The sequence below is a fragment of the Rhinatrema bivittatum genome, chromosome 9 (assembly GCF_901001135.1).
Source record: "Rhinatrema bivittatum chromosome 9, aRhiBiv1.1, whole genome shotgun sequence".
NCBI lineage: Eukaryota > Metazoa > Chordata > Amphibia > Gymnophiona > Rhinatrematidae > Rhinatrema > Rhinatrema bivittatum.
Genome location: NC_042623.1, coordinates 194715695 through 194728501, shown reverse-complemented (window position 1 = coordinate 194728501; position 12807 = coordinate 194715695). Strand labels below are relative to the sequence as shown.

Here is a 12807-nt window from a genome sequence, read left to right as displayed (position 1 = left end):
AAGAACTGCCGTCCTGAACTGTCCTCTAGTGGCGATTCGACCCATCGAAAAACATGGTCGTCCATCGGGCCTCTTGGTGTTAGAGGGGATATGGGAACACTTTTAACTTTTCTTTTCCTCCCCATAAAATCTGGGAGGGACTAGACTGGCAAAGTTCACCAATATTCAAATTCCTGGATTCACCGACTGCTTCCACCAGTCTTCCCTAGGCTGAGCGCGTGGCTTAGGCATGCGCCGGCGGTGGTGCACCGCTTGCCTGCTGATTTTATGGGCAGTCTCTCACAGTGATGTCACTGGTCCCGCCTCTCGCTTGGCGCCCAGCTGTTCTCTCGCCTTTGATGGTAAGTGTTGCAACCCGGTCGAGGTTCCAGGAATGCTGAGGGGCCTCTCTCTCTCTCCTCACAACAGGCTCCCCCTTGTTCTGTTTTCCTAATAGGAGATGTATTGATGTTTCAGGGCCGTATGTAATATTTGCATTGTTGCCTGTTACTGTTTGAGTCTGGCAGTTAGGGTATTATGGGTCGGCAGGTTTTGTAAAGGCTCCGAATACATTTTTGCAGGATTTTTCCCCTCTACCAGACCATTTCCACCTTTCTCTCTCTTTCTGCCAGTCCATTTCCTACTCTTACCATTCAGATACATATGCAGAACAGTCATACAGCCGTACTGAGCTGAAAATAGTTTGGGAAGGTGGCCATCATACTTCCTCTAGCTTCTCAGCAGCCAAGAAGATTTGCATTTTAATTATCAACCCTTCCCAAAAAGGGCTTTATATAATATAGCAAAAAAAAAAAAAAAAAAAATCTGAGAAGCATGCTTTCCCTCCTTTTCATGCACATTTTATACTTTTATCAACACTAGTCCCACTTAGAAGACCTCATGATGTTGAAATTTGCTGACATACAGGCCTCAATATAGCCATTTTTTCTGCTTTATTAAATAAAATCATGTTTTGTTCTGAGGGGGTAAAGGAGAGGGTGTGTGGGGGCTGAAAGCGTACAATATAATCAGTCAGTGATTGAAAAGCTAATTGTGGTATAACAACTCTTTTCCAAAACAAAATCTAAGGAATGATGAATCCCGCGTAAAATGGGGGCAGGGCGGGCCGGGCCTGCAAAAGGCCGCAACTGTTCACAGCAAATAGCGACACCTAGCTTGATGGACTCTCTACCTGGGTAACATCAAGCTAGGTTGAGAGAACATTGCCCAAATCTCATCTTCGGGCTACTTTCCTCACTCCGAAGGTCATCAAATCTTCACAAGAGAGCACTTTTCTGTTCGTACATCTCACTTTGAATGTCAAAGTGGCCCCTAACCCCTACACTAATACCTAAACCTCAACTCAAGTTACTAGGTGGGCCTCCCATAGAGATATAAATACCTATCTAGTGTGAGAGCATTAAGGCTTCTCTCTCTCAGGAGGGCCCAGATAGCTAGGCTGGCTCTCCAGGCTTTATGAAAAAGGTGTAGTTAAAATTTGCGTTAAAGCCATGCGATACAGCTTCGCAAAACTGTGAGCCCAGCCCACTTGACCAAATATCCTCCCCTTTTTCTCATTTGCATCGCACCATGCATTATGGTGCTTTCGCATGTATTAATAGTGTTTTTGCATGCTTTAAAGGCGTTTTTTGCATGCGAAAATGCCTTAACGCATGCAAAAACACCATATAGCACTTTGATAAATGACCCCCTAAATTTGCTCCTTTACTTATGCTGTCTTTCTGCACACGCCCATTATGCGTATCACCATTACCCTAATCCCTGTATTTCTGTGCAGAGAATGTTAATTCTATCCTTGACATTATACGTCATGGAATATTTTGTGTTTATTCTGTTCATGTCATCAACCACAAGTATACATACAAGCTAATCTGCATATACAAGACTCATGGATCAGAGTTACACATGGTAAATGTCAATTTATAAAGTTTCCCATGTACTTCACTACATGGGAAAGAGCATTTCCATGTACTGCTCCATGGCTCTGGAATGAAATTCCAACAGAAGCCTGTATAGCAGAAAATTTGTATTTCTAATAATTGATCAAGGCTAGGCTTTTTTTTAATCAAGCTCTTTAATTATTGCTGTCATGATTTTAACTAGCTTTCAATTATTTGTATGCTATCGTAATCGTTTTATTTGATCACATTATTGGTATTGTCTTGTTTTCATTGCTTGGTATTTTCATGATCTTCTCATGTATTGCTTAGCTTTTATCAGTAATTATTTTGTTATTGCTGTTTATTTTACTGCTGGACTCTCATCTTGACAAACTTGTGCTGTATATGCTTATCCACTTGTCTTAAGAGCATACAGTATTTCATGTGTAAATCCAAAGAGACACAGTACAACTCATACACAGTACTGACATTCCTCAATGTGCACATAGCAATGTTATTGAAACCAGTTTCACCACGGCATTCAGCGTACATTTGTTACCTCAAACATGACAATGCAGGCATCAGACACAGATGGAGGAAAGCAAGTATGTCCCTCTGTACACTGATTTTATTTTCTAACATTGCATTAACATACAGTTACTCTTAGGTTTCAGATCGCTGTTAATCTGAGCATGGAGCGTTATGCTTTAATGTTTGGCGTTAACACCTTTGTTGCATTGGTGCTTCAGACTATTCTGACAGTTACTGTTGTTGATTCCAAAGGTTTGAATCTTGCTATCATCCCTCAGGTAAGTGCCATTAGATTTCCTCTTTCTTAATTTAGATCAGATGGCAGTGGGACAGACTCAGCAAATGTTTGCTTCAGTGCCAAAGTTGCTTCAGGTCTCTCAAATGTATTTATTTTAAATATTTATTTTTCACTTAAATCCAACAGGACCCAAAAGTAAGGAACAAAACAAAAAATGGGCTAATCCAGTATAAAATAGTTAAAAATTCAATGCATAAGGGTTCAAAATAACCCCCAAATAAAAATACATATACATAAAAACATACCAACCTAAGCAAACAAAACTGCAATAGCAGCAACAAATAAAAGAAAGCAAAACATTACTACCAATGATCATTACTCTAGTCTGAATGGGCATTTATATTTTGCATTTCCCGGAATCATCCAAGCTTAAGGTAGATTACAACACAACAGTTTAAAAAAATTATACAATTAATATAATTAACAAAACATCTTATAAACATAACATTTTAAATATATTAGTAATTCAAACATCCACAGCAACAAATCAAACGTTTATTTATTTATATTTAGCTCATGCCTTTTCATTTCTTAGCTCAAGTTGAGTAACATTTGGGTACAATACGTATTTCCCTGCCTCCAGAGGGCTTACAAGCTAAGGGCTTCATTTACTAAACACTTTTCCCATAGATGTAGAATGGGAGAAAAGCCTTAGTAAATCAGAGTATAAGGGGTAGATTTTCAAAACGTGCGCGCACTACCTGGCGTGCACACATGGATGTGTGATTTTATAACATGTGCTCGCGCACAAGGGGGGGTTATAAATTTGAAAATACACACGCTGATGCATCGGGGCCTTCCCCAGTTCCCTCCCAGTCTGCTCCAATTAAGGAGCGGACTGGAAAGGAACTTCTCAACCCCTACCCTAACCTCCCTTCCCCTTCCCTTCCCCTATCCCAACTACCCATAATTTTTTTTAATTAACCTTTTGCTCCTGCAAAGGAGCAGGAGCAAGTTGCGCGCACCGGCACCCTGCCGGCGTGCGAACCCCCGGCACAGTGGCAAATGGCCGCTGTAACCGGGCACTTCTAGCCCCGTCCTGCCCCACCCCTGGACCACCCCACCCCCCCGCCTGCCCCTTTCAGAAAGAACATAAGAACATAAGAAAATGCCATACTGGGTCAGACTAAGGGTCCATCAAGCCCAGCATCCTGTTTCCAACAGTGGCCAATCCAGGCCATAAGAACCTGGCAAGTACCCAAAAACTAAGTCTATTCCATGTAACCATTGCTAATGGCAGTGGCTATTCTCTAAGTGAACTTAATAGCAGGTAATGGACTTCTCCTCCAAGAACTTATCCAATCCTTTTTTAAACACAGCTATACCAACTGCACTAACCACATCCTCTGGCAACAAATTCCAGAGTTTAATTGTGCGTTGAGTGAAAAAGAACTTTCTCCGATTAGTTTTAAATGTGCCCCATGCTAACTTCATGGAGTGCCCCCTAGTCTTTCTATTATCCGAAAGAGTAAATAACCGATTCACATCTACCCGTTCTAGACCTCTCGATTTTAAACACCTCTATCATATCCCCCCTCAGTCGTCACTTCTCCAAGCTGAAAAGTCCTAACCTCTTTAGTCTTTCCTCATAGGGGAGTTGTTCCATTCCCCTTATCATTTTGGTAGCCCTTCTCTGTACCTTCTCCATCGCAATTATATCTTTTTTGAGATGCGGCGACCAGAATTGTACACAGTATTCAAGGTGCGGTCTCACCATGGAGCGATACAGAGGCATTATGACATTTTCCGTTTTATTCACCATTCCCTTTCTAATAATTCCCAACATTCTGTTTGCTTTTTTGACTGCCGCAGCACACTGCACCGACGATTTCAATGTGTTATCCACTATGACACCTAGATCTCTTTCTTGGGTTGTAGCACCTAATATGGAACCCAACATTGTGTAATTATAGCATGGGTTATTTTTCCCTATATGCATCACCTTGCACTTATCCACATTAAATTTCATCTGCCATTTGGATGCCCAATTTTCCAGTCTCACAAGGTCTTCCTGCAATTTATCACAATCTGCTTGTGATTTAACTACTCTGAACAATTTTGTGTCATCTGCAAATTTGATTATCTCACTCGTTGTATTTCTTTCCAGATCATTTATAAATATATTGAAAAGTAAGGGTCCCAATACAGACCCCTGAGGCACTCCACTGTCCACTCCCTTCCACTGAGAAAATTGCCCATTTAATCCTACTCTCTGTTTCCTGTCTTTTAGCCAGTTTGCAATCCACGAAAGGACATCGCCACCTATCCCATGACTTTTTACTTTTCCTAGAAGCCTCTCGAGGAACTTTGTCAAACGCCTTCTGAAAATCCAAGTATACTATATCTACCGGTTCACCTTTATCCACATGTTTACTAACTCCTTCAAAAAAGTGAAGCAGATTTGTGAGGCAAGACTTGCCCTGGGGAAAGCCATGCTGACTTTGTTCCATTAAACCATGTCTTTCTATATGTTCTGTGCTTTTGATGTTTAGAACACTCCACTATTTTTCCTGGCACTGAAGTCAGGCTAACTGGTCTGTAGTTTCCCGGATCGCCCCTGGAGCCCTTTTTAAATATTGGGGTTACATTTGCTATCCTCCAGTCTTCAGGTACAATGGATGATTTTAATGATAAGCTACACATTTTTACTAATAGGTCTGAAATTTCATTTTTTAGTTCCTTCAGAACTCTGGGGTGTATACCATCCGGTCCAGGTGATTTACTACTCTTCAGTTTGTCAATCAGGCCTACCACATCTTCTAGGTTCACCGTGATTTGATTCAGTTCATCTGAATCATTACCCATGAAAACCTTCTCCATTACGGGTACCTGCCCAACATCCTCTTCAGTAAACACCGAAGCAAAGAAATCATTTAATCTTTCCGCGATGGCCTTATCTTCTCTAAGTGCCCCTTTAACCCCTCGATCATCTAACGGTCCAACTGACTCCCTCACAGGCTTTCTGCTTCGGATATATTTTAAAAAGTTTTTACTGTGAGTTTTTGCCTCTACAGCCAACTTCTTTTCAAATTCTCTCTTAGCCTGTCTTATCAATGTCTTACATTTAACTTGCCAATGTTTATGCTTTATCCTATTTTCTTCTGTTGGATCCTTCTTCCAATTTTTGAATGAAGATCTTTTGGCTAAAATAGCTTCTTTCACCTCCCCTTTTAACCATGCCGGTAATTGTTTTGCCTTCTTTCCACCTTTCTTAATGTGTGGAATACATCTGGACTGTGCTTCTAGAATGGTATTTTTATGCACGTAAGGGCCTTTATTACCGTGGCCGAGCCTTTTGAAAATAAGCTCGGCACATTTATTTATTTATTTAATATATATTTCTATACCGGAGTTCACGAATAGAATTCACATCAGGCCGGTTTACATGGAACTTAGGGGAAAAAACAAGAGTAACCAAAAAACAAGAAGGCTGAATCAAGCAAAGTTACATAAAACAAGGGCATAGAACTTGGGGGCTAAAGTAGCCAGGAAGAAAGGTAGAGCGGAAATTAGCAACAAATAAATAATATATAACTGGTTATGAGATAAGAAATTATCTCATTCCTTAAGCTGAGTCCGAAGTGGCATTTTGACTAGGGGAAGGCTTGGAGGAAAAGCCACGTCTTCAGTTGTCTTCGAAAGGTATGAAGGCAAGGTTCCAGTCTTAGGTCAGTCGGAAGTCTGTTCCAGAGGACCGGGCCTGCTGTGGAAAAGGAACGTTCTTTGGTGGTTTTTAGACGGGTGTATTTTGAAGGTGGGACTTGAAGGGTCCCTTTATAAGCTTCTCTGATGGGTCTTTCGGACGAGTGGTGTTTGAGAGGGTTCTGAAGGTCTAGTGTGAGCTGTTGGTGAATAGATTTGTGGATTATCATGAGAGCTTTATATAGAATTCTGTATTTTATTGGCAGCCAATGCAGGTTTCGAAGGATGGGGGTAATGTGAGCACGGCGGTTGGTATTGGTTAGGATTCTCGCTGCTGCATTCTGGAGCATCTGTATAGGTTTTGTGGCTGAAATGGGGAGTCCCAGGAGTAAGGCATTGCAGTAGTCTGTTTTCGAAAATAACATGGATTGAAGGATGGTTCTAAAGTCCTGGAAGTGGAAAAGGGGTTTGATTCTTTTTAAAACTTGAAGCTTATAGAAACAGTCCTTGGTGATATTATTAATTGATTTCTTTAGATTCAGATGATTGTCTAGTATAATTCCTAAATCTCTAGTTTGAGAGATCTGTGGGTCCAGAGCCGTAATGTCGGTGTTGGTCGAGTGTTCGGGGGATATAAGAAGGATTTCCGTCTTGGATGCGTTAAGAACCAGGTTCAGGCTAGAGAGGAGGCTTTTTATGGACTTCAGGCAATTTTCCCAGTAGTCAAGCGTTTTTTTGCAGCGAATCTTTTATGGGGATCAATATCTGCACATCATCTGCATAGAGGTAATGTGTTAGTTTTAGGTTTGTGAGCAGCTGGCAGAGGGGCAGTAAGTAGATATTGAAGAGGGTAGGGGATAGAGAGGAGCCTTGTGGAACGCCTAGTGTTGCTTTATAAGTAGGTGATGCGTAAAGGGCGAATTTTAAGCGCAAGGCCTTCTGAAAATCTGGCCTTAAGTTTGTACCTGAAATAATGGAGGGAAAAGTGACTTGTCCAAGATTTGATTGCATGTTAAAAAAACAAATCCCAGCATCTGCTACCTCAGTTTTTAATACTCTCACAGGACAATATAAGTACAACCTATGTTGTCCTTTGTAAGGGGAATCTTGGAATATACTCTGAGTGTGTGTATAGATAGATAGATATACACACACACAACCCACAAATAAAGGCAGCTAATTGCTCACAGATGAAGGCATAATTATTACAGCTCTCCTTTTCAAGGTCTTTTCGAAAGCATTAAGATATCAGCTGTCAAATTGTTTCAGTGTCTTTTACAAAAAGATAGTACCAGCCAACTTCCACTGAGGATGGTCAGGTCGCCTGCTTTCATACCGGATTGTCCTGTTTTTCAAATCTGGTCTTATACCAAAAAAAAAAAAAAAAAGTGATTTTTATACATGAAATACATGGGCAGATCTAGGACTGTAAAAAGGGGAGATGCAGATAGTATAGTATAGTGCATCATCCCCCTACTTTCCCCCTCTTTTTTCTTGGGCTCCTCTCTACCCTTCTTATTTCCCACCCTCACCTATCCCCCCTTAATCTAATTTACATCTTCCACTTAAGCTCCTTTTTATCACCTCAGGGCTCACCCTCCCTCCATCGCTCATTTCCTATCCATCTCCTCCTCACGTGCCAACAGATTCCTCCCCATCTTTTTCCTCCCTCGACAAGATCCTGTCTCCCAAGCAAAGGCCTTACCATTGGAGACGATGGGCAGGTTTTCCATCTTTGTGGCATTCCTGCTTCTGTCATTGCTTATCATCTCTGTATGAAAGTACTTCACTTTCATAAAAACCCTTTTTTCTTTTTTTAAATTTTACAGTTAGGATGGGCAAGCAACCAAACCCATAACTTCAGTAAAACATAAATGGGGCAGTTAAAATGTATAATAAATGGAGCAGTAACCATCTCTAGAGAGTACGTTAAATCAGAAATCAAACTTCCCAAAAACGCAAAATATTCTCTTGCAGGGTTGCTTGCGAGAAATCACAGAATCTTGCTTTCAAAGCTCAGAACTGTAGGCAAAGGTGAAAGATTATCAGTGTAACTTCTCTTAAGCAATTACCGGTATCATAGCTTTATTACAGAGAACATTTTCATTTCAATAACCCTTTCTGAAAAATAAGCAGGTACCATCCGACAACAGGTAAAACATGTCTCTTGCTGTGACTTTTATAGCCAGATAGTAACATGGAAAGAAAAATCAGCAGTAACATGGGATAAACTCAGTGTTTGGGTACTTGCCAGGTTTTTATGGCCTGGATTGGCCACTGTTGGAGACAGGATGCTGGGCTTGATGGACCCTCGGTCTGACCCAGTATGGCATTTTCTTAGTTTAGGTTGATAAGATCGATGAATGTGCTAATCATGCATTCTAATCACTCACAATTTTTTTTTTTCCAGTTTCTAATATATGGGAGCTACTTTGCTGTGATAGCTGGGATTTTTCTCCTCAGGAGCATATATACAATTATTTCAATCCAGTGCAAAAAGAAATCACAGATCTCCACCCTGTCGCAGCCCCACGCCAGAAGCCAAGCGTTGGAGGAAGAGGAGACGTCTAGCAGCGAAACAAGGCTGTAGCTTCAACGCATTCATTTTTGTTTCATAAGTAAGGTAACAAAACTTAAGAGGACTCCCTTAGATGAAGGGAGCCGTGCCATAAAACCGTAGTGGGTGTGGACCCAGGAGGAACAAACATTTCTTCAGAGAAAGGGTGGTAGCCTGTGCAGAACAGCTTCCAAAGGAGGCGACAGAAGCAAAAATGGTGCTGGGATTCGAGAAGCATGAGATAATCACAAAGGATCCTTAGGGATGGGGGGAGAAAATGAAAAGCTGGAAATCAAGCAGGGGCTGCACTATTGCAGTAGAAAGGGAGAATTCGCAAATGAGCAAGGGCTTGCAGTTATCCGCTGTTATGTATCCCATTTGTGCAATTTCATATTAGCATACGCAGTTCCTTAAATATATACTTACAGTAAACGACGTGTGAAACCTAAAATATTCTAGCTGAGCCTTTGCTATTATGAATTACACTGATTTTCATTTACTAAGCCAACAAGAGACTCTCTATCCCTACTTTTATTAGACTAAAACATAGCTCTTTTACATGAATAAAATTTGTTCCAAAAAAGCTGCTTTTCATTTTAGCAAAGTTTACAGGCTGGCTATGAGATTAACAGGATTTCCTGTTCCTAGAGAACAACAAGAAACACAACTAAAATTTGAACATTTTAACTAAAAAAAAAAAACACTAGCACGGTGTTTCCCCAGCACTGTGCCATGGCACGCTGGTGTGCCTTCAGACCTGGTCAGATGTGCCATGGAAAAGTCAACACTGCCCGATGCTCAGATCCAGGGTCAGCGCCTGCGTTCTACCTCTCAGCAATTCAGAGCAAACAGAAAAACCGGTGGTGGATCAAACTTGTGGGAACTCCTTTCCAAGAACATATGTAAAGACACATTCCTCCTCTTCCTAGCTATGGCATGAGCCTGGATTGTAAGTAATTAAAGGACAGCAGGCAGAGCAGCACACAGTACCTCCCCTTCCAGCCTCTCTCTTAACCAAGACTGACAAGGTCATTCATCAGATAGCGTTAGGGCCATAACGCATGCGAGAAATAACGCATCGTGAGATGCATATGCAAATCTGAATAACTTAGACAAGTGGGAGGAGTCTGTTTATGAATATGAGGGGTGCTTAATGTTGCGTGTGATAGCATAACGCATGTTATTGCGGGATTTAGCGCTGGAAATAACCACACCTTTTTTTTTCCTGGCATTATGTCTGCGATACCTGTGTGTTACTGCTGAAATGGAATTTGAGCAGTATTTTTCGCAAAATCCTGTTTCGAGAGGGGAGGGAGAGACCCTTTATAAGGCTCTGATATAAGTAAACTATATCACCGTAAGAGGGGCAACTAGTAACTCAGGGTGAGGATTTGGTGGTGTGCCAGGTTTTGGGGGCAGTTTTACATGCACAGTGGTATGAACAGCAGAGTTACCATCAGTAAAGAGGGTACATTGTACAAATCTCAGCTTTTTATACCTTTCATCACTCCAAATCACAAAATCTTCACTGATGGTAACTGTGCTGTTCGTACCTCTGACTGTGCATGTAAAACTGCTCCCCAAAACCTCACCCCAAGTTTCTTATTTGTAAGGTACCCTGGGAAAGAATAAAATCTTTGCATTGACTACCAATTGAAGTCAGGATATAGTATACAATTTTAGTATCAATGCTTTATGCTATGACGCTCCTGTCTGCATTAATCTCTTATTGATTTAATCGTCCTGTAAGGAATTTGAGATGTATGCACCAATCTGACATTATATAAACAATCACAAGACTTGGCACATCAATTCCTTGAATCCATCAAAGGCTAATTACATCTTGGCATAACAGCACATGCTAATCTTAGTGCATTAAAACAGGGGTCACATTACAAAAAGTTTAAGGGATTTTCCAACTTCCATTTAATACAATTGTTCCCAAACTTAGGCCTGGATTTTCCACTCTCGCAGAGAATAGTGAATCCAGTGGTAATGAGAGGCGGGCCTGCAAAAGCCGGCAGCGATCTCACCACCGCGGTATTATCACTGCCGGCTTTCACACCCAATAGCACCACCGTGAAAGGTGGAGCTATTGGGTGCGCTACTGGCGACGATAACGTAACTTACCTTATCGCCACCAGCGGATACCGCGACGTCCGCCTTCCCTCCCTAACTCCGCCCCAACAAGATAGGCTTAGAAGATGACCCCCTTAATTATGTGAGACCCTCAATTAGGTCTGGTTAAAGGACAATGGGAATTTGCATATGATTACCCTGAATAACAGAACTGGTTGAGCCTCTCTTGGACAGTTTACATTTTCAGAACGGTAGTTTAGTTGGGCATAGAAGTAATCCCCTACTACAGTTTTACTCGTAGGCATCTGTTTGTACTCTACCTTGCACAGGTCCAAGAAAGCCATATATTGGGTAAACATAAGAATACTCACGAGGAAAGCAGGTTTCAATGCAAAAAAACAGACTTTTTTCATTATTTGATTCAAATTGCATCATCTCATTGCTATATATTGAATATAATTTTTATTACTACAGCCTTTAAAAGGAAACATAACTTCTATAAAAAAAACCAAAAAAAAGCAAATTTACCACTCTTGGAGGAGCTGGACTAGAAACAGGAGATAAACCTTTCTGGCTTGAATTCAACTTCAAAGAGCTTCATTTGGAGATTTTTTTCATTCCTTTTGTTTTATTTTTGAAAAAGGATATTTTGTATTGGTTTTTTTTTTTGTTGGGTATTACTGCTTAGCTTTAGAAAAGAAAGGAATGCCTTGCTATAGTTTTATTTATTTTTTTATTCTGCCTTTATTTAGTAGTTCAGAGGGAAAGTTTGTTTGACGCTTTGGGAGTTGGAAGGAGCTTATTACCCTCTGTTAATTGTATTAGGGTCTGAGTTCTATTTATATGTCAGCAAGCTAAGAAATATCTGGCATTCTTGGAGGAGCTAAATTACAACCCAAGGTACGTTTTATGGCTTGAATTCAACTGCTAAGACCTCATTTTGAAGGGGGATACTTTTGTTTTCATTCCTTTTGTTTTATGTTTGAAAAAGGGGTATTTTGCATAGCTTTTTTGTTGGGCATTATTATTGCTTAACTTTAGAAAGGAATGGGCTCATTCTCCCACCCTAACCTTCCATTCTACTTTATAAACTAACTCATTAATTAGAGGGCTGGACTGCACAAAATAACTTGACATCGGTTGTTCATTCAGGTACAGTAGGTATTTTCCTGTCCCCAGAGAAACAAAAGGAGCTTATTTTGATAAATGTGGTCATTTGTGAAATCAGAACACTTAAAGCTCAGGGGGAACTAGGGGCCTCATTTTCAAAAGTATCGCAGGCCTGCGATACTTTAGGTAATGAGGGGCAGGGGGCTGCTCCCTAAATTCCAAGAAATACATGATTTTTTACTTGCTAAAGATGGGAAGAGACTAAAATGTGCTCAATTTTACAAAGTGTTATCCGAAACCCCAATAAACTCGCATATAACCTGCTTTGCTAACTAAATGGAACAAGGGCCTCTCTCTCTCTTTAGCAACTTCAGACATTTATTGCTTTAAGAGAATTCCAGCTATACCGGAAATTGTAAACCTCCGAGACAAGCAATTTAAGTTCTTTCACCAAGCTTTTTATGCACAACAGCATGCTTACTATATGAGAGCTGTGTCAACCATGAATTGCCTGCGATGCTCTTATCCTATTCCGGATTTTATATACTGTTTTTGGGCCTGCCCTACCTTACAGGGTTTCTGGAGTGAGTTGCAGGGCATGGTATTTTTACTGTGGAACCAACACATTCCCTTGAACCCATACATTTGGCTGTTTGGATTATATGAAAAGGCTCTACCGGATTTATCCACAGCCCAAGCATTACTGCTAG

General features: G+C 40.8%; 1 protein-coding gene across 1 annotated transcript in view; it reads left to right on the top strand.

The window, feature by feature from the left end:
• Window positions 1-9631, top strand: part of SLC19A3 (solute carrier family 19 member 3) — a 36740-nt gene extending 27109 nt beyond the window's left edge. The window contains exons 6-7 of the mRNA XM_029617131.1: window positions 2548-2689; window positions 8762-9631. Of these exons, the coding sequence (XP_029472991.1) occupies window positions 2548-2689; window positions 8762-8941 (322 nt within the window). The 3' untranslated portion in view covers window positions 8942-9631. The remainder of the gene's footprint in view (window positions 1-2547; window positions 2690-8761) is intronic.
• Window positions 9632-12807: the final 3176 nt, after the last annotated feature.